General features: G+C 53.3%; 1 protein-coding gene across 1 annotated transcript in view; it reads left to right on the forward strand.

Moving 5' to 3' along the window:
* Positions 1-19,862, forward strand: part of CDC25B (cell division cycle 25B) — a 33,847-nt gene extending 13,985 nt beyond the window's left edge. The window contains exons 4-16 of the mRNA XM_083158520.1: positions 2,158-2,199; positions 6,063-6,099; positions 6,315-6,410; positions 6,680-6,772; positions 6,856-6,993; positions 7,080-7,145; positions 7,272-7,460; positions 9,562-9,657; positions 9,800-9,862; positions 10,215-10,313; positions 10,399-10,532; positions 18,030-18,141; positions 18,275-19,862. Coding sequence (XP_083014646.1) covers positions 2,158-2,199; positions 6,063-6,099; positions 6,315-6,410; positions 6,680-6,772; positions 6,856-6,993; positions 7,080-7,145; positions 7,272-7,460; positions 9,562-9,657; positions 9,800-9,862; positions 10,215-10,313; positions 10,399-10,532; positions 18,030-18,141; positions 18,275-18,418 — 1,309 coding nt within the window. The 3' untranslated portion in view covers positions 18,419-19,862. The remainder of the gene's footprint in view (positions 1-2,157; positions 2,200-6,062; positions 6,100-6,314; positions 6,411-6,679; positions 6,773-6,855; positions 6,994-7,079; positions 7,146-7,271; positions 7,461-9,561; positions 9,658-9,799; positions 9,863-10,214; positions 10,314-10,398; positions 10,533-18,029; positions 18,142-18,274) is intronic.
* The last annotated feature ends 4,160 nt before the right edge of the window (positions 19,863-24,022 follow it).

The following is a 24,022-nucleotide window of genomic DNA, read 5'->3' on the forward strand; positions in this document are numbered from 1 at the left end:
CCTCTTCCCCCAGCACACCAGGCATTCATTCGGGAGGGACGGAACTGGGAGGCTTTGTTCTGGGATTTTCTCTCTGATGCTTAATCTTCCGTTTCTCCCTCTCTGCAGTCATAAGAATTCCAAGATAAAATAGGTCACTGGGTAACAAGGGCGTCCCGTGTCTGTGTGTGCAGTGCTGGCGTGTGCAGGTACCTGTATGACTGCCAGCGCACATGCGAAGATACAGTGCTCCTCACCGCTGATGTGTGTGTGCAGTGCTGGTACCTGTATGACTGCCAAGCGCACATGCGAAGATACAGTGCTCCTCACCGCTGGTGTGTGTGTGCAGTGCTAGCGTGTGCTGGTACCTGTATGACTGCCAGCGCACATGCGAAGATACAGTGCTCCTTACTGCTGGTGTGTGTGTGTGCAGTGCTAGCGTGTGCTGGTACCTGTATGACTGCCAGCGCACATGCGAAGATACAGTGCTCCTCACCGCTGGTGTGTGTGTGCAGTGCTAGCGTGTGCTGGTACCTGTATGACAGCCAGCGCACATGCGAAGATACAGTGCTCCTCACCGCTGGTGTGTGTGTGCAGTGCTAGCGTGTGCTGGTACATGTATGACTGCCAGCGCACATACGAAGATACAGTGCTCCTCACCGCTGATGTGTGTGTGCAGTGCTGGTACCTGTATGACTGCCAGCGCACATGCGAAGATACAGTGCTCCTCACCGCTGGTGTGTGTGTGCAGTGCTAGCGTGTGCTGGTACCTGTATGACTGCCAGCGCACATGCGAAGATACAGTGCTACTCACCGCTGATGTGTGTGTGCAGTGCTAGTGTGTGCTGGTACCTGTATGACTGCCAGCGCACATGCGAAGATACAGTGCTCCTCACCGCTGATGTGTGTGTGCAGTGCTGGTACCTGTATGACTGCCAGCGCACATGCGAAGATACAGTGCTCCTCACCGCTGGTGTGTGTGTGCAGTGCTAGTGTGTGCTGGTACCTGTATGACTGCCAGCGCACATGCGAAGATACAGTGCTCCTCACCGCTGGTGTGTGTGTGCAGTGCTGGCGTGTGCTGGTACCTGTATGACTGCCAGCGCACATGCGAAGATACAGTGCTCCTCACCGCTGATGTATGTGTGCAGTGCTAGCGTGTGCTGGTACCTGTATGACTGCCAGCGCACATGCGAAGATACAGTGCTCCTCACCGCTGATGGATGTGTGCAGTGCTAGCGTGTGCTGGTACCTGTATGACTGCCAGCGCACATGCGAAGATACAGTGCTCCTCACCGCTGATGTGTGTGTGCAGTGCTAGCGTGTGCTGGTACCTGTATGACTGCCAGCGCACATGCGAAGATACAGTGCTCCTCACCCCTGGTGTGTGTGTGTGTGTGTGTGTGTGTGTGTGTGTGTGTGTGTGTGTGTGTGTGTGTGTGTGTGTGTGTGTGTGAGAGATAGATATATAGATGTGTATATATATTGCAAGCATTATGGAGTTTATGTCATGGAAGGCACCGGAGCCTGAATTTTTTTGGTAATTACACCATATGAGAGAGTGCCGGGGTGAATGTTGTTTTATATATGTGGATACAGAGTACCACGGCACTCGCCATTCCTACGAATGAGGTGCAAACAGCACTCGCCATTCCCAGGTTGGGGTGCAGTGGCCTGTGACCACATGCTCTATTAAATACAAATACAGGGGCTCAGCACTCACCATAATAAACGAACACGCCTTAATATACAAATAAATATATAATGGGGTTTTAGTTCATGAATTGATCAATGCATTAAGCTTGCAGCCCATCGCCAAGGGACCCCACCTCACTGCAAGTCCTACGCTAACAATTGTCTCTCAAGAGATAGAAGTGCTCATATTCTATGAAATGGAATAATCTGCGAGAATCAGAAAGTGAGAGATTTGTTAAGAAATGGCATTTTTTTTTCAGTCTGATTTTGCAGTGTAAATGATAAGACCTGGAGATTTCTTCCCAAATCTCTGATTCTCTCATCCTATTACATTTCCCCCTAAGTGTCTGCAGAGCAGGGCTCAAGCCACCTGTACTACAGGATATACTGCGTAATGCTGCTCCCACCCCCCCTCCTGTGGCCTGTAATGCTGCTCCCACCCCCCCTTATTGATCTCATTCTCCCTCCTTTCTTTCCGCACAGATTTGAGAAGACTGTATTTGACGCTGGGCCTCTGAACAATGAGTGAGTATTATTATTATCATCCTTTTTTATATGGCGCCATAAGGGATCTGCAGCCCCCTATTACAGTGTACACAAAGAAATGACAGTGACTTACAGGTGACTACAATAGAGGACAAGTACAAGGCACATAACCATCAGCAGAGGACACTGACATAGGTACCAGGGCACATAACCATCAGCAGAGGGCGCTGACATGGGTACCAGGGCACATAACCATCAGACGAGGGCGCTGACATGGGTACCAGGGCACATAACCATCAGCAGAGGGCGCTGACATAGGTACCAGGGCACATAACCATCAGCAAAGGGCACTGACATAGGTACCAGGGCACATAACCATCAGCAGAGGGCGCTGACATGGGTACCAGGGCACATAACCATCAGACGAGGGCGCTGACATGGGTACCAGGGCACATAACCATCAGCAGAGGGCACTGACATAGGTACTAGGGCACATAACCATCAGCAGAGGGTGCAGACATGGGTACCAGGGCACATAACCATCAGCAGAGGGCGCTGACATAGGTACCAGGGCACATAACCATCAGACGAGGACACTGACATAGGTACCAGGGCACATAACCATCAGACGAGGACACTGACATAGGTACCAGGGCACATACCCATCAGCCGAGGACGCTGACATAGGTAGCAGGGCACATAACCATCAGTAGAGGGCACTGACATAGGAACCAGGGCACATACCCATCAGCAGAGGGCACTGACATAGGTACCAGGGCACATAACCATCAGCAGAGGGCACTGACATAGGTATCAGGGCACATAACCATCAGACGAGGGCACTGACATAGGTACCAAGGCACATAGCCATCAGACGAGGGAAGAGACATAGGTATCAGGGCACATACCCATCAGCATAGGGCGCTGACATAGGTACCAGGGCACATACCCATCAGCAGAGGGAGCTGACATAGGTACCAGGGCACATAACCATCAGACGAGGGCGCTGACATGGGTACCAGGGCACATAACCATCAGCAGAGGGTGCAGACATGGGTACCAGGGCACATAACCATCAGCAGAGGGCGCTGACATAGGTACCAGGGCACATAACCATCAGACGAGGACACTGACATAGGTACCAGGGCACATAACCATCAGACGAGGACACTGACATAGGTACCAGGGCACATACCCATCAGCCGAGGACGCTGACATAGGTAGCAGGGCACATAACCATCAGACGAGGGCACTGACATAGGAACCAGGGCACATACCCATCAGCAGAGGGCACTGACATAGGTACCAGGGCACATAACCATCAGCAGAGGGCACTGACATAGGTATCAGGGCACATAACCATCAGACGAGGGCACTGACATAGGTACCAAGGCACATAGCCATCAGACGAGGGAAGAGACATAGGTATCAGGGCACATACCCATCAGCATAGGGTGCTGACATAGGTACCAGGGCACATACCCATCAGCAGAGGGCGCTGACATAGGTATCAGGGCACATACCCATCAGACGAGGGCGCTGACATAGGTACCAGGGCACATACCCATCAGATGAGGACACTGACATAGGTACCAGGGCACATAACCATCAGCAGAGGGCAATGACATAGGTACCAGGGCGCATAACCATCAGCAGAGGGCACTGACATAGGTACCAGGGCGCATAACCATCAGCAGAGGGCACTGACATAGGTACCAGGGCACATAACCATCAGACGAGGACACTGACATAGGTACCAGGGCACATAACCATCAGACGAGGACACTGACATAGGTACCAGGGCACATACCCATCAGCCGAGGACGCTGACATAGGTACCAGGGCACATAACCACCAGCAGAGGGCACTGACATAGGTACCAGGGCACATAACCATCAGACGAGGGCACTGACATAGGTACCAGGGCACATACCCATCAGCAGAGGGCACTGACATAGGTACCAGGGCACATACCCATCAGATGAGGGCACAGACATAGGTATCAGGGCACATAACCATCAGACGAGGGCACTGACATAGGTACCAAGGCACATAGCCATCAGACGAGGGAAGAGACATAGGTATCAGGGCACATACCCATCAGCAGAGGGCGCTGACATAGGTACCAGGGCACATACCCATCAGCAGAGGGCGCTGACATAGGTATCAGGGCACATACCCATCAGACGAGGACACTGACATAAGTACCAGGGCACATAACCATCAGCAGAGGGCACTGACATAGGTACCAGGGCACATACCTATGTCTGTGCCCTCATCTGATGGGTATGTGCCCTGGTACCTATGTCAGTGCCCTCTGCTGATGGTTATGTGCCCTTATACCTATGTCAGTGCCCTCTGCTGATGGTTATGTGCCCTGGTACCTATGTCAGTGCCCTCTGCTGATGGTTATGTGCCCTGATACCTATGTCTGTGCCCTCATCTGATGGGTATCAGGGCACATAACCATCAGCAGAGGGCACTGACATAGGTACCAGGGCACATAACCACCAGCAGAGGGCACTGACATAGGTACCAGGGCACATACCCATCAGATGAGGGCACAGACATAGGTATCAGGGCACATAACCATCAGCAGAGGGCACTGACATAGGTACCAAGGCACATAGCCATCAGACGAGGGAAGAGACATAGGTATCAGGGCACATGACCATCAGCAGAGGACGCTGACATAGGTACCAGGGCACATAACCATCAGCAGAGGGCACTGACATAGGTACCAGGGCACATACCCATCAGATGAGGGCACAGACATAGGTACCAGGGCACATAACCAGCAGCAGAGGGCACTGACATAGGTACCAGGGCACATAACCATCAGACGAGGACACTGACATAGGTACCAGGGCACATAACCATCAGCAGAGGGCACTGACATAGGTACCAGGGCACATAACCATCAGCAGAGGGCACTGACATAGGTATCAGGGCACATAACCATCAGCAGAGGGCACTGACATAGGTACCAGGGCACATAACCATCAGCAGAGGGCACTGACATAGGTACCAGGGCACATAACCATCAGCAGAGGGCACTGACATAGGTACCAGGGCACATACCCATCAGATGAGGGCACAGACATAGGTATCAGGGCACATAACCATCAACAGAGGGCACTGACATAGGTACCAGGGCACATAACCATCAGCAGAGGGCACTGACATAGGTACCAGGGCACATAACCATCAGCAGAGGGCACTGACATAGGTATCAGGGCACATAACCATCAGCAGAGGGCACTGACATAGGTACCAGGGCACATAACCATCAGCAGAGGGCACTGACATAGGTACCAGGGCACATAACCATCAGCAGAGGGCACTGACATAGGTACCAGGGCACATACCCATCAGATGAGGGCACAGACATAGGTATCAGGGCACATAACCATCAACAGAGGGCACTGACATAGGTACCAGGGCACATAACCATCAGCAGAGGGCGCTGACATAGGTACCAGGGCACATAACCATCAGCAGAGGGCGCTGACATAGGACATAGGTGTCAGGATTTGGTGCCATTCGTGGTGGTGTAAGTAGCATTACTGCTAATCTCTGCCATTATTAGCCCTGGGCTGCCGACAGATCAGCGACATGGTATGGCCACATATTCTGCAGTACTTGACCGTCACTGCACCAGTGGAGCTTACACTCTATTCCCTACCACATATACGCACTATGGGTCATTTTTGTTGGGAGCCAGAACCGTGGTGTTCTCAGCCCCTGCACAGGCGTATGCTGGGATAGACACCAGGGACGGGCCTGTAATTGTGCGAGTGCGGCAGAATACGGCCTCCTGCGCATATGAATGTTATAATGAGATCACATGGAGCTCACCCCCCCCCCCCCCCCCCCCCTCTCTCTCTCTCTCTATTTTCTAGCTTTAAGTTACCGCTTCGGAGGAGACAGTCTCTGCCGGTGAGTTCCAGCATCAGACTTTGTGTGTGTGTGTGTGTATATATATATATAGGTGTGCACGCATTTCCTATCAGCTACATGCTGAGATTGTGGCCAGTAGGGGGTCACCCTGCACAGCATAAAGTCTGGGTTCTAGGTTTGGAGATAACCTGCGGATGACCTTCCTGTGCTGGCCACTGATAGCTGCCGATGATTTACTGATCCTGTGTCTGTAGGTGACCCTCCTGGGTGGCAGCCCGGCCTTACGGAAACTCCCCGACGTCCCAGGCCCCTTGGAAAGTAGCCCTGCAGCCATTTACAACAAGGAGAATGTAAGTTACTGGCGGATGTCTCCTCTGGTACACGGTGACCTCCCGATCACTACAGCGCCTTTGTGCGCCATTCTGTGTAGCGCATGCATCGTACCAGTCTTAAGGAATGTTGACACAGTTGCAGAAAATCGATGCACTTCTCTGAACATCGGGCATCGGGGCTTCTCACAGCCTCTGAAGTATATAGGGCAATGTTAGTACATGTGTGTCTATATGGCAGCACTGCAAGCACCGGAATATTCTAAGCTCCTTCTGTCCTCTGTCTACAGGAAGTGTTCTTGTTCAAGAGGCCGCACATGTTCCCAGCCCCCCACAGCCGCGCGCGCAGCGAGGAGGCGATCACCGGACGGCCCACTCTCCTGGTGAGCGCTCTTCCTCGGCGCCTACAGTGGAGCAGATCTGGGATCCGGCTGCTAAATCTGACGCCTGTGTTTTCTCCCCGCAGTTCTCTCCAGAGAAGAAGCAGCCTCAGGTGGACGACGAGAGTCCTGTCCGGCTACGCAAATGCTCCCTGACCTGCTCCGTACACGATGATGATGACGATGGGTTCATGGAGATAATGGATGATAATGACGATGGAAAGGTAATAATCACACTATGATAGTGTCTACGTGCCCGTGGTCTGTACGTGCTCCCGACATTTACTTACTGTGACCTGCTGAATTTCAGGGCAAGCCGAATCTCCCGAGCGGAATGGTGAACCTGCTGACCGGCCCCTTTGTGAAGAACAGTGCGGTAAGTCTGTCTGGATTATTCTAGATGGCGGAATATTCCCTCATTATTCCGGTGAGAGGTGTGGCGCCACCTCCTGGTCTCCGGTGTGCATGACGCTGACCACTATCACTTTATCACCATTATCAGGAGCTGGTGATTAGAAGCAAATGTCGCCGTCTATTCCGCTCGCCTTCCATGCCCAGCACCATCATCCGGCCCATCCTGAAACGCCTGGACAGGCCCCTGGACAACGACACACCGGTGAAATCAAAGAGACATAAAAATGTCACCTCCGCCTCCTCCTTCCACATCAGCGAACCTGAACATGAGGAACCGGTATGTAGACTGCAGAAGGTCTCTCTGTCCCTGTCTGTCTCTCTCGCTCCTCTGTGTGTCTCTATGTCTCGCTCTCCTGTCTGTCTGTCTGTCTGTGTGTGTGTCTGTCTCTCTCTCTCCTGCTCTCTGTCTCTCTCGCTCCTCTGTGTGTTTCTCTGTCAATATGTCTCGCTCTCCTGTCTGTCTGTGTCTGTCTGTCTCTCTCGCTCCTCTGTGTGTCTCTATGTCTCGCTCTCCTGTCTGTGTGTGTGTCTGTCTCTCTCTCTCTCCCGCTCTCTGTCTCTCTCGCTCCTCTGTGTGTTTCTCTGTCAATATGTCTCGCTCTCCTGTCTGTCTGTGTCTGTCTGTCTCTCTCGCTCCTCTGTGTGTCTCTATGTCTCGCTCTCCTGTCTGTGTGTGTGTCTGTCTCTCTCTCTCTCCCGCTCTCTGTCTCTCTCGCTCCTCTGTGTGTTTCTCTGTCAATATGTCTCGCTCTCCTGTCTGTCTGTGTCTGTCTGTCTCTCTCGCTCCTCTGTGTGTCTCTATGTCTCGCTCTCCTGTCTGTGTGTGTGTCTGTCTCTCTCCCGCTCTCTGTCTCTCTCGCTCCTCTGTGTGTTTCTCTGTCAATATGTCTCGCTCTCCTGTCTGTCTGTCCCTGTCTGTCTCTCTCGCTCCTCTGTGTGTCTCTATGTCTCGCTCTCCTGTCTGTCTGTCTGTGTGTGTGTCTGTCTCTCTCTCTCCCGCTCTCTGTCTCTCTCGCTCCTCTGTGTGTTTCTCTGTCAATATGTCTCGCTCTCCTGTCTGTCTGTGTCTGTCTGTCTCTCTCGCTCCTCTGTGTGTCTCTATGTCTCGCTCTCCTGTCTGTCTGTCTGTGTGTGTGTCTGTCTCTCTCTCTCCCGCTCTCTGTCTCTCTCGCTCCTCTGTGTGTTTCTCTGTCAATATGTCTCGCTCTCCTGTCTGTCTGTGTCTGTCTGTCTCTCTCGCTCCTCTGTGTGTCTCTATGTCTCGCTCTCCTGTCTGTGTGTGTGTCTGTCTCTCTCTCTCTCCCGCTCTCTGTCTCTCTCGCTCCTCTGTGTGTCTCTATGTCTCGCTCTCCTGTCTGTGTGTGTGTCTGTCTCTCTCTCTCTCCCGCTCTCTGTCTCTCTCGCTCCTCTGTGTGTTTCTCTGTCAATATGTCTCGCTCTCCTGTCTCTCTGTGTCTGTCTGTCTCTCTCGCTCCTCTGTGTGTCTCTATGTCTCGCTCTCCTGTCTGTGTGTGTGTCTGTCTCTCTCTCTCTCCTGCTCTCTGTCTCTCTCGCTCCTCTGTGTGTTTCTCTGTCAATATGTCTCGCTCTCCTGTCTGTCTGTGTCTGTCTGTCTCTCTCGCTCCTCTGTGTGTCTCTATGTCTCGCTCTCCTGTCTGTGTGTGTGTCTGTCTCTCTCTCTCCCGCTCCTCTGTGTGTCTCTATGTCTCGCTTTTCTGTCTGTTTGTGTCTGTCTCTCTCTCTGTGTGTGTGTCTCTCTCTCTCATTCTCTCTCTCTAGTTCTCTCTCTCGTGCTCTCTCTCTCGCCCTGTCTCTCTCTCTCTCTCGCGCCCTGTCTCTCTCTCTCTCGCGCGCGCCCTGTGTCTCTCTCTCTCTCGCGCGCCCTGTCTCTCTCTCGCGCCCTGTCTCTCTCTCGCGCCCTGTCTCTCTCTCGCGCCCCCTGTCCCTCTCTCGCGCGCCCTGTCTCTCTCTCGCGCGCGCCCTGTCCCTGTCTCTCTCGCGTGCGCCCTGTCCCTGTCTCTCTCGCGCGCACCCTGTCCCTGTCCCTCTTGCGCCCTGCCCCTGTCTCTCTCGCGCCCTGCCCCTGTCTCTCTCGCGCCCTGTCCCTCTCGCGCGCGCCCTGTCTCTCTCTCTCTCTCTTGCGCCCTGTCTCTCTCTCTCTCTCTTGCGCCCTGTCTCTCTCTCTCTCTCTCGCCCTGTCTCTCTTTCTCTCTCGTGCCCTGTCCCTCTCGTGCGCGCCCTGTCCCTCTCGCGCCCTGTCCCTCTCGCGCGCGCCCTGTCCCTGTCTCCCCCTGTGGTATTCCTCGCACTGCTGTTCTCCCCTTTGCCTTGTACTGATAATTATATAGCGCTACATCATTTTGTTCTTTTTGTTGTAGAAAATGAAGCTGGGCCGCTCCAAGTCTCTGTGCCTGACGGCAGTGGAACATGTCCTGGACAGCGATGACCGAGATTTGATCGGTGACTCATCCAAGGTGAGACGGAGGGATCATAGGTTTAGGGTCATGTGTTATGTTGCTGGCAGGGGTGTGCTGGGACTTGTAGTTCCACATTTTGCCCCGGCATGGCATATACAGAGGATGTGCTTGATGTCTGACTTTTTGCTTTATTTCACAGACTTATTTGTTGAACACGGTAAAGGGCACTTATCAGGATCTGAAGTACATCACTCCAGAAATGGTGAGTACTCTCTGTGCATCCATTGCTGTAGTCCCATGATGCTGGTCAGTGGCTGTAGTCAGATGATGCTGGGAGGGGTCTGGTCAGTGGCTGTAGTCACATGATGCTGGGAGGGGTCTGGTCAGTGGCTGTAGTCACATGATGTGGGGAAGGGTCTGGTCAGTGGCTGTAGTCACATGATGCTGGGAGGGGTCTGGTCAGTGGCTGTAGTCACATGATGCTGGGAGGGGTCTGGTCAGTGGCTGTAGTCACATGATGCTGGAGATGTTGGTCCATGCCTGCAGTCAGATGTCGTTTGGAGAGTCCAGAAAATCCTATGTATTCCGTACCTGTAATATGTTTGTCTCCTCAGATGGAGCATGTGCTGAGCGGAAAATACCAGGATCGTATAGAACGCTGTGTGATTGTAGATTGCCGGTACCCATATGAATATGAAGGGGGTCACATCAAGGTGAGTGGGATCTCTTCAGCTCCTCATCCCACAAGAGGGTAACATTGTGGATTTTATGTGAATTTAACATGTTTATCTCCTCTAGGGGGCAGTAAATCTCCCGCTGGAGCAGGACGTTGAAGAGTTTCTTCTGAAGAATCCAATCGTGTCGTCCAGCGAGGACAAGAGGGTTATTGTCATCTTCCATTGTGAATTCTCCTCCGTGAGAGGACCGCGCATGTACGTCTTCCCCACACATTTGTCCTTTATTGTCTAGAACTCTAACAATACCCCAGTGCCTGTGTCTGTAATATCGTAAGAGGGAAGGAAGCGGCTGTAACCTGGTGCGTCACTGAGATGCGGCTTCCATAGACTCTGAGGCTGCTTGAGAGGCAGATCTGAGTCTTCATATAAATTCCGTTACACTGTCCTCTCCTTGTCCAGTGCCAGTACCCGCTGTAATGCCGATCGGTGCCACCTCAGATGCAGCATTTCCTGTGTAGAGACTGATACGCCCGCTGTCATTGTCTATCCCCGCTGTAATACAGATCGGTGTTACCTCAGATGCAGCATTTCCTGTGTAGGGACTGATACGCCCGGTGTCATTGTCTATCCCACTGTAATACCGATCGGTGTTACCTCAGATGCAGCATTTCCTGTGTAAGGACTGATACCACCGCTGTCATTGTCTATCCCGCTGTAATACAGATCGGTGCTACCTCAGATGCAGCATTTCCTGTGTAGGGACTGATACGCCCGGTGTCATTGTCTATCCCGCTGTAATACAGATCGGTGTTACCTCAGATGCAGCATTTCCTGTGTAGGGACTGATACGCCCGGTGTCATACTGATGGGCGCTACCTCAGATGCAGCATTTCCTGTGTAGGGACTGATACGCCCGCTGTCATTGTCTATCCCCCGCTGTAATACTGATGGGCGCTACCTCAGATGCAGCATTTCCTGTGTAGGGACTGATACGCCCGGTGTCATTGTCTATCCCGCTGTAATACCGATCGGTGTTACCTCAGATGCAGCATTTCCTGTGTAGGGACTGATACGCCCGCTGTCATTGTCTATCCCCGCTGTAATACTGATCGGTGTTACCTCAGATGCAGCATTTCCTGTGTAGGGACTGATACGCCCGCTGTCATTGTCTATCCCGCTGTAATACCGATGTGTGTTACCTCAGATGCAGCATTTCCTGTGTAGAGACTGATACGCCCGGTGTCATTGTCTATCCCCTCTGTAATACCGATCGGTGTTACCTCAGATGCAGCATTTCCTGTGTAGGGACTGATACGCCCGCTGTCATTGTCTATCCCCCTGTAATACCGATGTGTGTTACCTCAGATGCAGCATTTCCTGTGTAGGGACTGATACGCCCGCTGTCATTGTCTATCCCCCTGTAATACCGATCGGTGTTACCTCAGATGCAGCATTTCCTGTGTAGGGACTGATACGCCCGCTGTCATTGTCTATCCCCTCTGTAATACCGATCGGTGTTACCTCAGATGCAGCATTTCCTGTGTAGAGACTGATACGCCCGGTGTCATTGTCTATTCCGCTGTAATACCGATCGGTGCTAACTCAGATGCAGCATTTCCTGTGTAGGGACTGATACGCCTGCTGTCATTGTCTATCCCCTGTAATACCGATCGGTGCAACCTCAGATGCAGCATTTCCTGTGTAGGGACTGATACACCCGCTGTCATTGTCTATCCCCCTGTAATACCGATCGGTGTTACCTCAGATGCAGCATTTCCTGTGTAGGGACTGATACGCCCGCTGTCATTGTCTATCCCCTCTGTAATACCGATCGGTGTTACCTCAGATGCAGCATTTCCTGTGTAGGGACTGATACGCCCGCTGTCATTGTCTATCCCGCTGTAATACCGATCGGTGTTTCCTCAGATGCAGCATTTCCTGTGTAGGGAGTGATACACCCGCTGTCATTGTCTATCCCGCTGTAATACCGATCAGTGCTACCTCAGATGCAGCATTTCCTGTGTAGGGAATGATACGCCCGCTGTCATTGTCTATCCCCTCTGTAATACCGATCGGTGTTACCTCAGATGCAGCATTTCCTGTGTAGAGACTGATACGCCCGCTGTCATTGTCTATCCCCCTGTAATACTGATAGGTGTTACCTCAGATGCAGCATTTCCTGTGTAGAGACTGATACGCCCGCTGTCATTTTCTATCCCTCTGTATTACCGATCGGTGCTACCTCAGATGCAGAATTTCCTGTGTAGGGACTGATACGCCCGCTGTCATTGTCTATCCCCTCTGTAATACCGATCGGTGTTACCTCAGATGCAGTATTTCCTGTGTAGAGACTGATACGCCCGCTGTCATTGTCTATCCCTCTGTATTACCGATCGGTGCTACCTCAGATGCAGCATTTCCTGTGTAGGGACTGATACGCCCGCTGTCACTGTCTATCCCCTCTGTAATACTGATCGGTGCTACCTCAGATGCAGCATTTCCTGTGTAGGGACTGATACGCCCGCTGTCATTGTCTATCCCGCTGTAATACCGATCGGTGTTACCTCAGATGCAGAATTTCCTGTGTAGGGACTGATACGCCCGCTATCATTGTCTATCCCGCTGTAATACCGATCGGTGCTACCTCAGATGCAGCATTTCCTGTGTAGGGACTGATACGCCCGCTATCATTGTCTATCCCGCTGTAATACCGATCGGTGCTACCTCAGATGCAGCATTTCCTGTGTAGGGACTGATACGCCTGCTGTCATTATCTATCCCCTTGTAATACCGATCGGCGCTACCTCAGATGCATCATTTCCTGTGTAAAGACTGATACGCCCGCTGTCATTGTCTATCCCCTCTGTAATACCGATCAGTGCTACCTCAGATGCAGCATTTCCTGTGTAGGGACTGATACGCCCGCTGTCATTGTCTATCCCCTCTGTAATACCGATTGGTGTTACCTCAGATGCAGCATTTCCTGTGTAGGGACTGATACGCCCACTGTCATACTGATGGGCGCTACCTCAGATGCAGCATTTCCTGTGTAGGGACTGATACTCCCGCTGTCATTGTCTGTCCCGCTGTAATACCGATCGGTGCTACCTCAGATGCAGCATTTCCTGTGTAGGGACTGATACGCCCGCTGTCATTGTCTATCCCGCTGTAATACCGATCGGTGCTACCTCAGATGCAGCATTTCCTGTGTAGGGACTGATACACCCGCTGTCATTGTCTATCCCGCTGTAATACCGATGTGTGTTACCTCAGATGCAGCATTTCCTGTTTAGGGACTGATACGCCCGCTGTCATTGTCTATCCCCTCTGTAATACCGATCGGTGTTACCTCAGATGCAGTATTTCCTGTGTAGGGACTGATACACCTGCTGTCGTTGTCTATCCCGCTGTAATACCGATCGGTGTTACCTCAGATGCAGCATTTCCTGTGTAGGGTCTGATACGCCCGCTGTCATTGTCTATCCCGCTGTAATACCGATCGGTGCTACCTTAGATGCAGCATTTCCTGTGTAGGGACTGATAAGCCCGCTGTCATTGTCTATCCCGCTGTAATACCGATCGGTGTTACCTCAGATGCAGTATTTCCTGTGTAGGGACTGATACGCCCACTGTCATTGTCTATCCCCTCTGTAACAACGATCGGTGTTACCTCAGATGCAGCATTTCCTGTGTAGGGACTGATACGCCCGCTGTCATTGTCTATCCCCTCTGTAATACCGATTGGTGTTACCTCAGATGCAGCATTTCCTGTGTAGGGACTGATACGCCCGCTGTCATTGTCTATCCCGCTGTAATACCGATCGGTGCCACCTCAGATGCAGCATTTCCTGTGTAGGGACCGATACGCCCGCTGTCATTGTCTATCCTGCTGTATTACCGATCGGTGCTACCTCAGATGCAGCATTTCCTGGGTAGGGACTGATACGCCTGCTGTCATTGTCTAACCCCGCTGTAATACCGATCGGTGTTACCTCAGATGCAGCATTTCCTGTGTAAGGACTGATACGCCCGGTGTCATACTGATCGGCGCTACCTCAGATGCAGCATTTCCTGTGTAGGGACTGATACGCCCGCTGTCATTGTCTATCCCCGCTGTAATACCGATCGGTGCTACCTCAGATGCAGCATTTCCTGTGTAGGGACTGATACGCCCGCTGTCATTGCCCATCCCCGCTGTAATACTGATCGGTGTTACCTCAGATGCAGCATTTCCTGTGTAGAGACTGATACGCCCGCTGTCATTGCCTATCCCGCTGTAATACCGATCGGTGCTACCTCAGATGCAGCATTTCCTGTGTAGCGACTGATACGCCCGCTGTCATTGCCCATCCCCGCTGTAATACCGATCGGTGTTACCTCAGATGCAGCATTTCCTGTGTAGAGACTGATACGCCCGCTGTCATTGCCTATCCCGCTGTAATACCGATCGGTGCTACCTCAGATGCAGCATTTCCTGTGTACGGACTGATACGCCCGCTGTCACTGTCTATCCCCGCTGTAATACCGATCGGTGTTACCTCAGATGCAGCATTTCCTGTCTACGGACTGATACGCCCGCTGTCATGTCTATCCCGCTGTAATACCGATCGGTGCCACCTCAGATGCAGCATTTCCTGTGTAGGGACTGATACGCCCGGTGTCATTGTCTATCCCGCTGTAATACCGATCGGTGTTACCTCAGATGCAGCATTTCCTGTGTAGGGACTGATACGCCCGCTGTCATTGTCTATCCCCGCTGTAATACAGATCGGTGTTACCTCAGATGCAGCATTTCCTGTGTAAGGACTGATACGCCCGCTGTCATTGTCTATCCTGCTGTAATACCGATCGGTGTTACCTCAGATGCAGCATTTCCTGTGTAGGGACTGATACGCCCGCTGTCATTGTCTATCCCGCTGTAATACTGATGGGCGCTACCTCAGATGCAGCATTTCCTGTGTAGGGACTGATACGCCCGGTGTCATTGTCTATCCCGCTGTAATACTGATGGGCGCTACCTCAGATGCAGCATTTCCTGTGTAGGGACTGATACGCCCGGTGTCATTGTCTATCCCGCTGTAATACCGATCGGTGTTACCTCAGATGCAGCATTTCCTGTGTAGGGACTGATACGCCCGCTGTCATTGTCTATCCACGCTGTAATACTGATCATTGTTACATCAGATGCAGCATTTCCTGTGTAAGGACTGATACGCCCGCTGTCATTGTCTATCCCTCTGTAATACCGATCGGTGTTACCTCAGATGCAGCATTTCCTGTGTAGGGACTGATACGCCCGCTGTCATTGTCTATCCCCCGCTGTAATACTGATGGGCGCTACCTCAGATGCAGCATTTCCTGTGTAGGGACTGATACACCCGCTGTCATTGTCTATCCCTCTGTAATACCGATCGGTGTTACCTCAGATGCAGCATTTCCTGTGTAGGGACTGATACGCCCGCTGTCATTGTCTATCCCTCTGTAATACCGATCGGTGCTACCTCAGATGCAGTATTTCCTGTGTAGGGACTGATACGCCCGCTGTCATTGTCTATCCTGCTGTAATACTGATCGGTGTTACCTCAGATGCAGCATTTCCTGTGTAGCGACTGATACGCCCGCTGTCATTGCCCATCCCCGCTGTAATACCGATCGGTGTTACCTCAGATGCAGCATTTCCTGTGTAGAGACTGATACGCCCGCTGTCATTGCCTATCCCGCTGTAATACCGATCGGTGCTACCTCAGATGCAGCATTTCCTGTGTAGGGACTGATACGCCCGCTGTCATTGTCTATCCCGCTGTAATACTGATCGGTGTTACCTCAGATGCAGCATTTCCTGTGTAAGGACTGATACGCCCGGTGTCATACTGATGGGCGCTACCTCAGATGCAGCATTGCTGCGTACACAAGCAATTTCCCTGTTTACTGCCTCCGTGTAGGGGTCTCTGGATGCAGCCACTTTCACCAATGCCTGGAAGACCTTAGAGCAGGGGTGGCCAACCTGTGGCTCTAGAGCCTCATGCGGCTCTCCCCCTGTTAAAGTGCGGCTCCTGCTTCCACTGCTGCCCGCCGCCCACCGTCTGTCCCCATCACCCACTGCCGGTTCCTCTAATCCCTTCTCCTTCTGAGAGGAGGAGAGCGCGCATCGCTTATCTCTCCTACCCCTCACTGTGCACCCTTGTGACTGGGTCATCCGCCAATCAGAGCTCGCAGGCAGGCAGCCAATCAGGAGCCGGCCCGCGAGCTTTGATTGGTGGACGGCCCAGTCACAGGGAAGTAAGGGGGGGGGGGGAGACCCTCAGTGTGCTGTGCTTTCCTCCCCTTGGTGACATGACAGGACTGCTGGGGGACACCAGACTGTCCTCTCCACGCCCGGCAGCAGCAGCAACAACGGTGAGTGCTGCTGCTGGGAAATTAGCACGGTGGGGGCATAGCAGATTGTAGCACTGTGGGGGCATAGCAGTTGTGGCACTGTGGGGGCATAGCAGTTTGTGGCGATGTGGGGGCATAGCAGTTTGTGGCGATGTGGGGGCATAGCAGTTTGTGGTACTGTGGGGGCATAGCAGCTTTTTGTCACTGTGGGGGCATAGCAGTTTGTGGCACCGTGGGGCATACCCAGCACCGTGGGAGCATATGTGTATCTTGCACTATTGGGGGCATATGTATATATGGCACTGCACTATTGGAGGCATATGTGTATCACACCCACCCAAGGGGTCCAAATAGACCATGCCCCTTTTTTGGCACGCGTGTCGAAGGCGCGCGCATGTTGTTGGCTCTTTAGCTTGACTACAGATATTTTTCGGCTCTTTACCTCTGACTGGTTGGCCACCCCTGCCTTAGAGGATCGCTCAGCTGATTGTCACTGCATTTCTCCCTGCATTTCTCCCTGCATACACCTGTTATCCCAGCTGTGACTCTGTACAGACACAATGTGGGCGCGCCTTAGACTCATTGGCCAGTATTCAATGCCTCAGATTGGCCGTAGTTTACAGCGAATCTGGCATTTATCCGGGCTAACAGCGAATATTTCCTCTGAAGTAACGATTGTCCCTATTCAATGGAGACAATTCGCTGCAAGTGAACAGCGAATGTCTGCCGATTCGCTGGTGGTTTTCAATGGGTTTTTAGTCAAATTCGCCGAGAGTGTATTCAATGCTCAAATGGAGAACTGCTTTCTCCAGTGATTGCATTCGTAAAATTTTTATATATATTTTTTTTTTTTTACACATTCGCCAGCAGGGGGCCGGGAGCCACTCAATAATATTCATATATTTACTGCAGACTGGTCCAGATCATTAAATATGCAGGAGCGGGCCCATTGCAGTGGCTCCCTATCCCAGTCCCCTGCCAGCTCTCCCTGTGTCCCTGCCAGCCCTCCTTCACCCCCACAGTGTCTGGCGCAGGCATTGAGGCTTCCATTTCCCTGCCTGCCGCCGTCCCTCGGCTCCCTGCGGGGGGGGGGGGGGTTATAATTCGCCGCCAGGGGCAGTGAGCCCCTGAGGCGTTGAATAGGGGGTGAGGGAGGGCTGGCAGCGAATGCTCCAGCCCTCCGTAACCCAGCGATCGTGCACCGAATCCAAAACAGGGTTCGCTGCACGGGGAGAATTATGTCATTATCTGGGTGCTTACGCCTCTGTTTTCAGCTCTGCGTGTCCCCTGCAGTCGCCATCATGTTACCTTCTCTCTAGAAACAGATTTAATGGGCTATGTTCCGAAGTCTCACATAATCTGATCGTTCTTCCTCAGGTGCCGTTTTATTAGGAGTCAAGACAGGAACAGCAACGAGTACCCAAAGCTCCATTACCCGGAACTGTATGTGCTGAAAGGAGGGTACAAAGACTTCTTCCCCAGCTACCAGGTGAGTGTGTGGTGGTGCTCCGGGCCCGGGTACGTACTGGTAGGACCCGATGATATTTATAGTGACTACATATAGGAACACACATTAAACCTGTGCTGGTCATCGCCTAATCACCACCTCTTCTCTGTTCCAGTCCCACTGCGAGCCCCAGTCCTACTGCCCCATGGACCATGAGGACTTCAAAGAACATCTGAAGCTCCACCGCTCCAAGAGCAGGACGTGGGCTGGAGACAAGAGCAAGCGTGAGATGTACAGCCGTCTGAAGAAGCTCCAGTGACCCCGATCACCGCAGGTCTCTTCTCCATCTGTTCTCGGAATTGTTCAAGCAAAGAGTTGGAACCTGTACCTGGAGCCTACACTGAGCCACCCTCATCTTTACCAAGAGGACGTCAGTGATAGTGGTCGCCACACTGGACTCATTAAGCCTAACCGTATCGACCACTAGCATCTTCTCTGTGACGATGACCAAACTGCCCCATGGCCATCGCTACTTCCGCTATGTGTGGAACTGTCTGCATGGGATCAACCTATCTCGGTTTCCCTGCTACGGACTGGCTCCTGCAGGGGCCCTCATTGCCTGTTGGCTTAGCTGCAAGGAGAAGAAGACTATGGTTGGAGAGATTTCTACGTGTCGTTTTGTTTGTTTATATTGTTGCACTAGCACTTTTATGAGGCTGTTCTGGGCCTGCTATGAGATCAACCATGCTACCACTTTCCCTATTCGCTAGTCATGCCCCACCTCTAAAGAGCCCAGCTCGGAAGTCATATTCCGGTCCCTAAGCCCAAATCCTAGCCTGGCCCCTGAAGTTTGTCCCGCCTGCCCCATGTCTATTATCCAGAAAAGCACCTGCTAGTGTTTCCCTATTTTATAGTAATCAAAAAATTTCCACTGTATATTATTCTTTTATCTATCTATATATAGATATATAATATAGAATCTGGCAAAGTATGGTCCCTCTCTGGAGTTACGTATGTATACGTTTACATATACTAATGCATTAATTGGAATACGAGACCACTTTGGGCCAAGACCAGTACCGGTGAATACCCGATCTCGCCGTCATCTACGCTCTGCGTAAACATTCCTAAACCAGATTGATGTATCTGCAATGCCTATATCTCAGAGCAAACATTGATGTGTATTCTCTCCAGCCGCGAGGTTTCATATGCAAATATTAAATGTATATAAACCAGCTGGGGTCATACGAATAAGCCCCGCCCATGTAGATCCTCAGGTCAGCTGACTATTTGTCGGACTTGCCCTCATAGCGAGATCTATGAAACATGGAATAAAAGCACTTTTCCCTAACGTTTGTGCCAGATTGTAAGAAGGAAACGCTTCCCTCTCCTCAGATGTTGGTGTAATATTTCCCCCGCCCGGAATCTTCCCGCCTTATATTTAATAATGACTATTTTACGTTGGTTTTGTATTCTATTGCTTAGGATAAAGAGGAGATTCTGCCGCCAGTGTTACCGTTATTGTAACACACTATATTATCCGCTATCATTTATGCTATATCTTATTTATGTTGTTTGCACAATTAAAAGAAAAAAAAATTCCCTTTAAAAAAATGTTTAAACCGATATCAACATGGAAGTATATGTGGGTACTGCCCCCTCTGGATAATGGTATGGGACAACATGTTGTGCCCCCCCCATATGCGTTGCCGTGCACATTTACAGGTGTGATATTCAGGGATAATAAAAATCTGCTTGTTGCACGTGCGAGGTGTGATCTCTGACTTGTGCACACTTACAGGCTATGTGCACACTTACAGGCTATCTGCAGGCACCTACCTGGACCTGTGGCACTGCTTCCGATCTCCTGAGCCGGGTAATGCCGTAATACTTCCCACTGCCAGAGGGTGGCAGCAGTGTGGGCGATGTCATTTCAGTCCTGTTATAAGGATATCCATGTGTTCCCAGGAAACCGTTGGGCATCCCCATGCGACCGGGGGTGGACTGCTGACATCACCGGACGTTCTCAGGGCAGGACGCCGCAGATCTCAGTCAGCTGAGAGTGACCACGCCCACGTGCGAATGGATGAGCGGGGGGCATTACATGGCTAACTAAGCAGCAACATAACGCTACTTAACGGGCCAACCAGAATGACCTCCTGTATGATATGTACTTGGCTAAGTAGCACTTTGTGTATACTGAATCCTTCTGGCAAAATGACTCAGATGATCCTGTGTTTCTCTGCGAGGCATGACCTGTCCTCAACAAAATGTCCCTTGTAATGGAGGAGACATGTGTGCGAGAGGGAGGCGGCTGGGGTATACGTGTGCAAGAGGGAGGCAGCTGGGGTATATGTGTGCGAGAGGGAGGCAGCTGGGGTATACCTGTGTGAGAGGGAGGCGGCTGGGGTATACATGTGCGAGAGGGAGGCGGCTGGGGTATATGTGTGCGAGAGGGAGGCGGCTGGGGTATATGTGTGCGAGAGGGAGGCGGCTGGGGTATATGTGTGCAAGAGGGAGGCGGCTGGGGTATATGTGTGCGAGAGGGAGGCGGCTGGGGTATACCTGTGCAAGAGGGAGGCGGCTGGGGTATACCTGTGCGAGAGGGAGGCGGCTGGGGTATACCTGTGTGAGAGGGAGGCGGCTGAGGTATACGTGCGTGAGAGGGAGACGACTGGGGTATACGTGTGTGAGAGGGAGGCGGCTGGGCTATACGTGTGCGAGAGGGAGCCGGCTGAGGTATACGTGTGTGAGAGGGAGGCGGCTGGGGTATACGTGCGTGAGAGGGAGACGGCTGGGGTATACGTGTGTGAGAGGGAGGCGGCTGGGCTATACGTGCGTGAGAGGGAGGCGGCTGAGGTATACGTGCGTGAGGGAGACGGCTGGGGTATACGTGTGCGAGAGGGAGGCGGCTGGGCTATACGTGTGCGAGAGGGAGCCGGCTGAGGTATACGTGTGTGAGAGGGAGGCGGCTGGGGTATACGTGCGTGAGAGGGAGGCGGCTGAGGTATACGTGTGAGAGAGGTAGGCGGCTGGGGTATACGTGCGTGAGAGGGAGACGGCTGAGGTATACCTGTGTGAGAGGGAGGCGGCTGAGGTATATGTGCGTGAGAGGGAGGCGGCTGGGGTATACGTGTGTAAGAGGGAGACGGCTGAGGTAAATGTGCGTGAGAGGGAGGCGGCTGAGGTATATGTGTGTGTTAGAGGGAGGCGGCTGGGGTATACGTGTGCGAGAGGGAGGCGGCTGGGGTATACGTGTGCGAGAGGGAGGCGGCTGAGGTATACGTGCATGAGAGGGAGGCGGCTGGGCTATACGTGCGTGAGAGGGAGGCGGCTGGGCTATACGTGCGTGAGAGGGAGGCGGCTGAGGTATACGTGCGTGAGGGAGACGGCTGGGGTATACGTGTGCGAGAGGGAGGCGGCTGGGCTATACGTGTGCGAGAGGGAGCCGGCTGAGGTATACGTGTGTGAGAGGGAGGCGGCTGGGGTATACGTGCGTGAGAGGGAGGCGGCTGAGGTATACATGTGCGAGAGGGAGGCGGCTGGGGTATACGTGTGCGAGAGGGAGGCGGCTGGGGTATACGTGTGCAAGAGGGAGGCGGCTAAGGTATACGTGCGTGAGAGGGAGGCGGCTGGGGTATACGTGCGTGAGAGGGAGGCGGCTGAGGTATACGTATGTGAGAGGGAGGCGGCTGAGGTATACGTGCGTGAGAGGGAGGCGGCTGGGGTATACGTGCGTGAGAGGGAGGCGGCTGAGGTATACGTGCGTGAGGGATGAGGCTGAGGTATACGTGTGAGAGGGAGGCGGCTGGGGTATACGTGTGTGCGAGAGGGAGGCGGCTGGGGTATACGTGTGTGCGAGAGGGAGGCGGCTGAGGTATTCGTGTGAGAGGGAGGCGGCTGAGGTATACGTGCGTGAGAGGGAGGTGGCTGAGGTATACGTGCGTGAGAGGGAGGCGGCTGAGGTATACGTGCGTGAGGGATGAGGCTGAGGTATACGTGTGAGAGGGAGGCGGCTGGGGTATACGTGTGTGTGAGAGGGAGGCGGCTGGGGTATACGTGTGTGCGAGATGGAGGCGGCTGAGGTATACGTGCGTGAGAGGGAGGTGGCTGAGGTATACGTGCGTGAGAGGGAGGCGGCTGAGGTATACGTGCGTGAGGGATGCGGCTGAGGTATACGTGTGAGAGGGAGGCGGCTGGGGTATATGTGTGTGCGAGAGGGAGGCGGCTGGGGTATACGTTTGTGCGAGAGGGAGGCGGCTGAGGTATACGTGTGAGAGGGAGGCGGCTGAGGTTTACGTGCGTGAGAGGGAGGCGGATGAGGTATACATGCGTGAGAGGGAGGCGGCTGAGGTATACGTGCGTGAGAGGGAGGCGGCTGAGGTATACGTGCGTGAGAGGGAGGCGGCTGGGGTATACGTGTGTGAGAGGGAGGCGGCTGAGGTATACGTGTGTGAGAGGGAGGCGTCTGAGGTACACGTGCGTGAGAGGGAGGCGGCTGGGGTATACGTGCGTGAGAAGAAGGCGGCTGAGGTATACGTGTGTGAGAGGGAGGCGGCTGAGGTATACGTGCATGAGAGGGAGGCGGCTGGGGTATACGTGCGTGAGAGGGAGGCGGCTGAGGTATACGTGCGTGAGGGATGAGGCTGAGGTATACGTGTGAGAGGGAGGCGGCTGGGGTATACGTGTGTGTGAGAGGGAGGCGGCTGGGGTATACGTGTGTGCGAGAGGGAGGCGGCTGAGGTATTCGTGTGAGAGGGAGGCGGCTGAGGTATACGTGCGTGAGAGGGAGGTGGCTGAGGTATACGTGCATGAGAGGGAGGCGGCTGAGGTATACGTGCGTGAGGGATGAGGCTGAGGTATACGTGTGAGAGGGAGGCGGCTGGGCTATACGTGTGTGTGAGAGGGAGGCGGCTGGGGTATACGTGTGTGCGAGAGGGAGGCGGCTGGGGTATACCTGTGTGAGAGGGAGGCGGCTGAGGTATACCTGTGTGAGAGGGAGGCGGCTGAGGTATAGGTGCGTGAGAGAGGGAGGCGGCTGGGGTATACCTGTGTGAGAGGGAGGCGGCTGAGGTATACGTGTGTGAGAGGGAGGCGGCTGAGGTATACGTGTGTGAGAGGGAGGCGGCTGAGGTATACGTGTGTGAGAGGGAGGCGGCTGAGGTATACGTGTGTGAGAGGGAGGCGGCTGAGGTATACGTGTGTGAGAGGGAGGCGGCTGGGGTATACGTGCGTAAGAGGAAGGCGGCTGAGGTATACGTGTGTGAGAGGGAGGTGGCTGAGGTATACGTGCGTGAGAGGGAGGCGGCTGGGGTATACGTGCGTGAGAGGGAGGCGGCTGAGGTATACGTGCGTGAGGGATGCGGCTGAGGTATACGTGTGAGAGGGAGGTGGCTGGGGTATACGTGTGTGTGAGATGGAGGCGGCTGGGGTATACGTGTGTGTGAGAGGGAGGCGGCTGAGGTATTCGTGTGAGAGGGAGGCTGCTGAGGTATACGTGCGTGAGAGGGAGGCGGCTGGGGTATACGTGTGTGTGAGAGGGAGGCGGCTGAGGTATACGTGTGTGAGAGGGAGGCGGCTGGGGTATACGTGTGTGCGAGAGGGAGGCGGCTGGGGTATACCTGTGTGAGAGGGAGGCGGCTGAGGTATACCTGTGTGAGAGGGAGGCGGCTGTGGTATAGGTGCGTGAGAGAGGGAGGCGGCTGGGGTATACCTGTGTGAGAGGGAGGCGGCTGAGGTATACGTGTGTGAGAGGGAGGCGGCTGAGGTATACGTGTGTGAGAGGGAGGCGGCTGAGGTATACGTGTGTGAGAGGGAGGCGGCTGAGGTATACGTGTGTGAGAGGGAGGCGGCTGGGGTATACGTGCGTAAGAGGAAGGCGGCTGAGGTATACGTGCGTGAGAGGGAGGTGGCTGAGGTATAC

This window comes from Crinia signifera, chromosome 1, assembly GCF_055691185.1.
Source record: "Crinia signifera chromosome 1, ASM5569118v1, whole genome shotgun sequence".
Classification (NCBI taxonomy): Eukaryota; Metazoa; Chordata; class Amphibia; order Anura; family Myobatrachidae; genus Crinia; species Crinia signifera.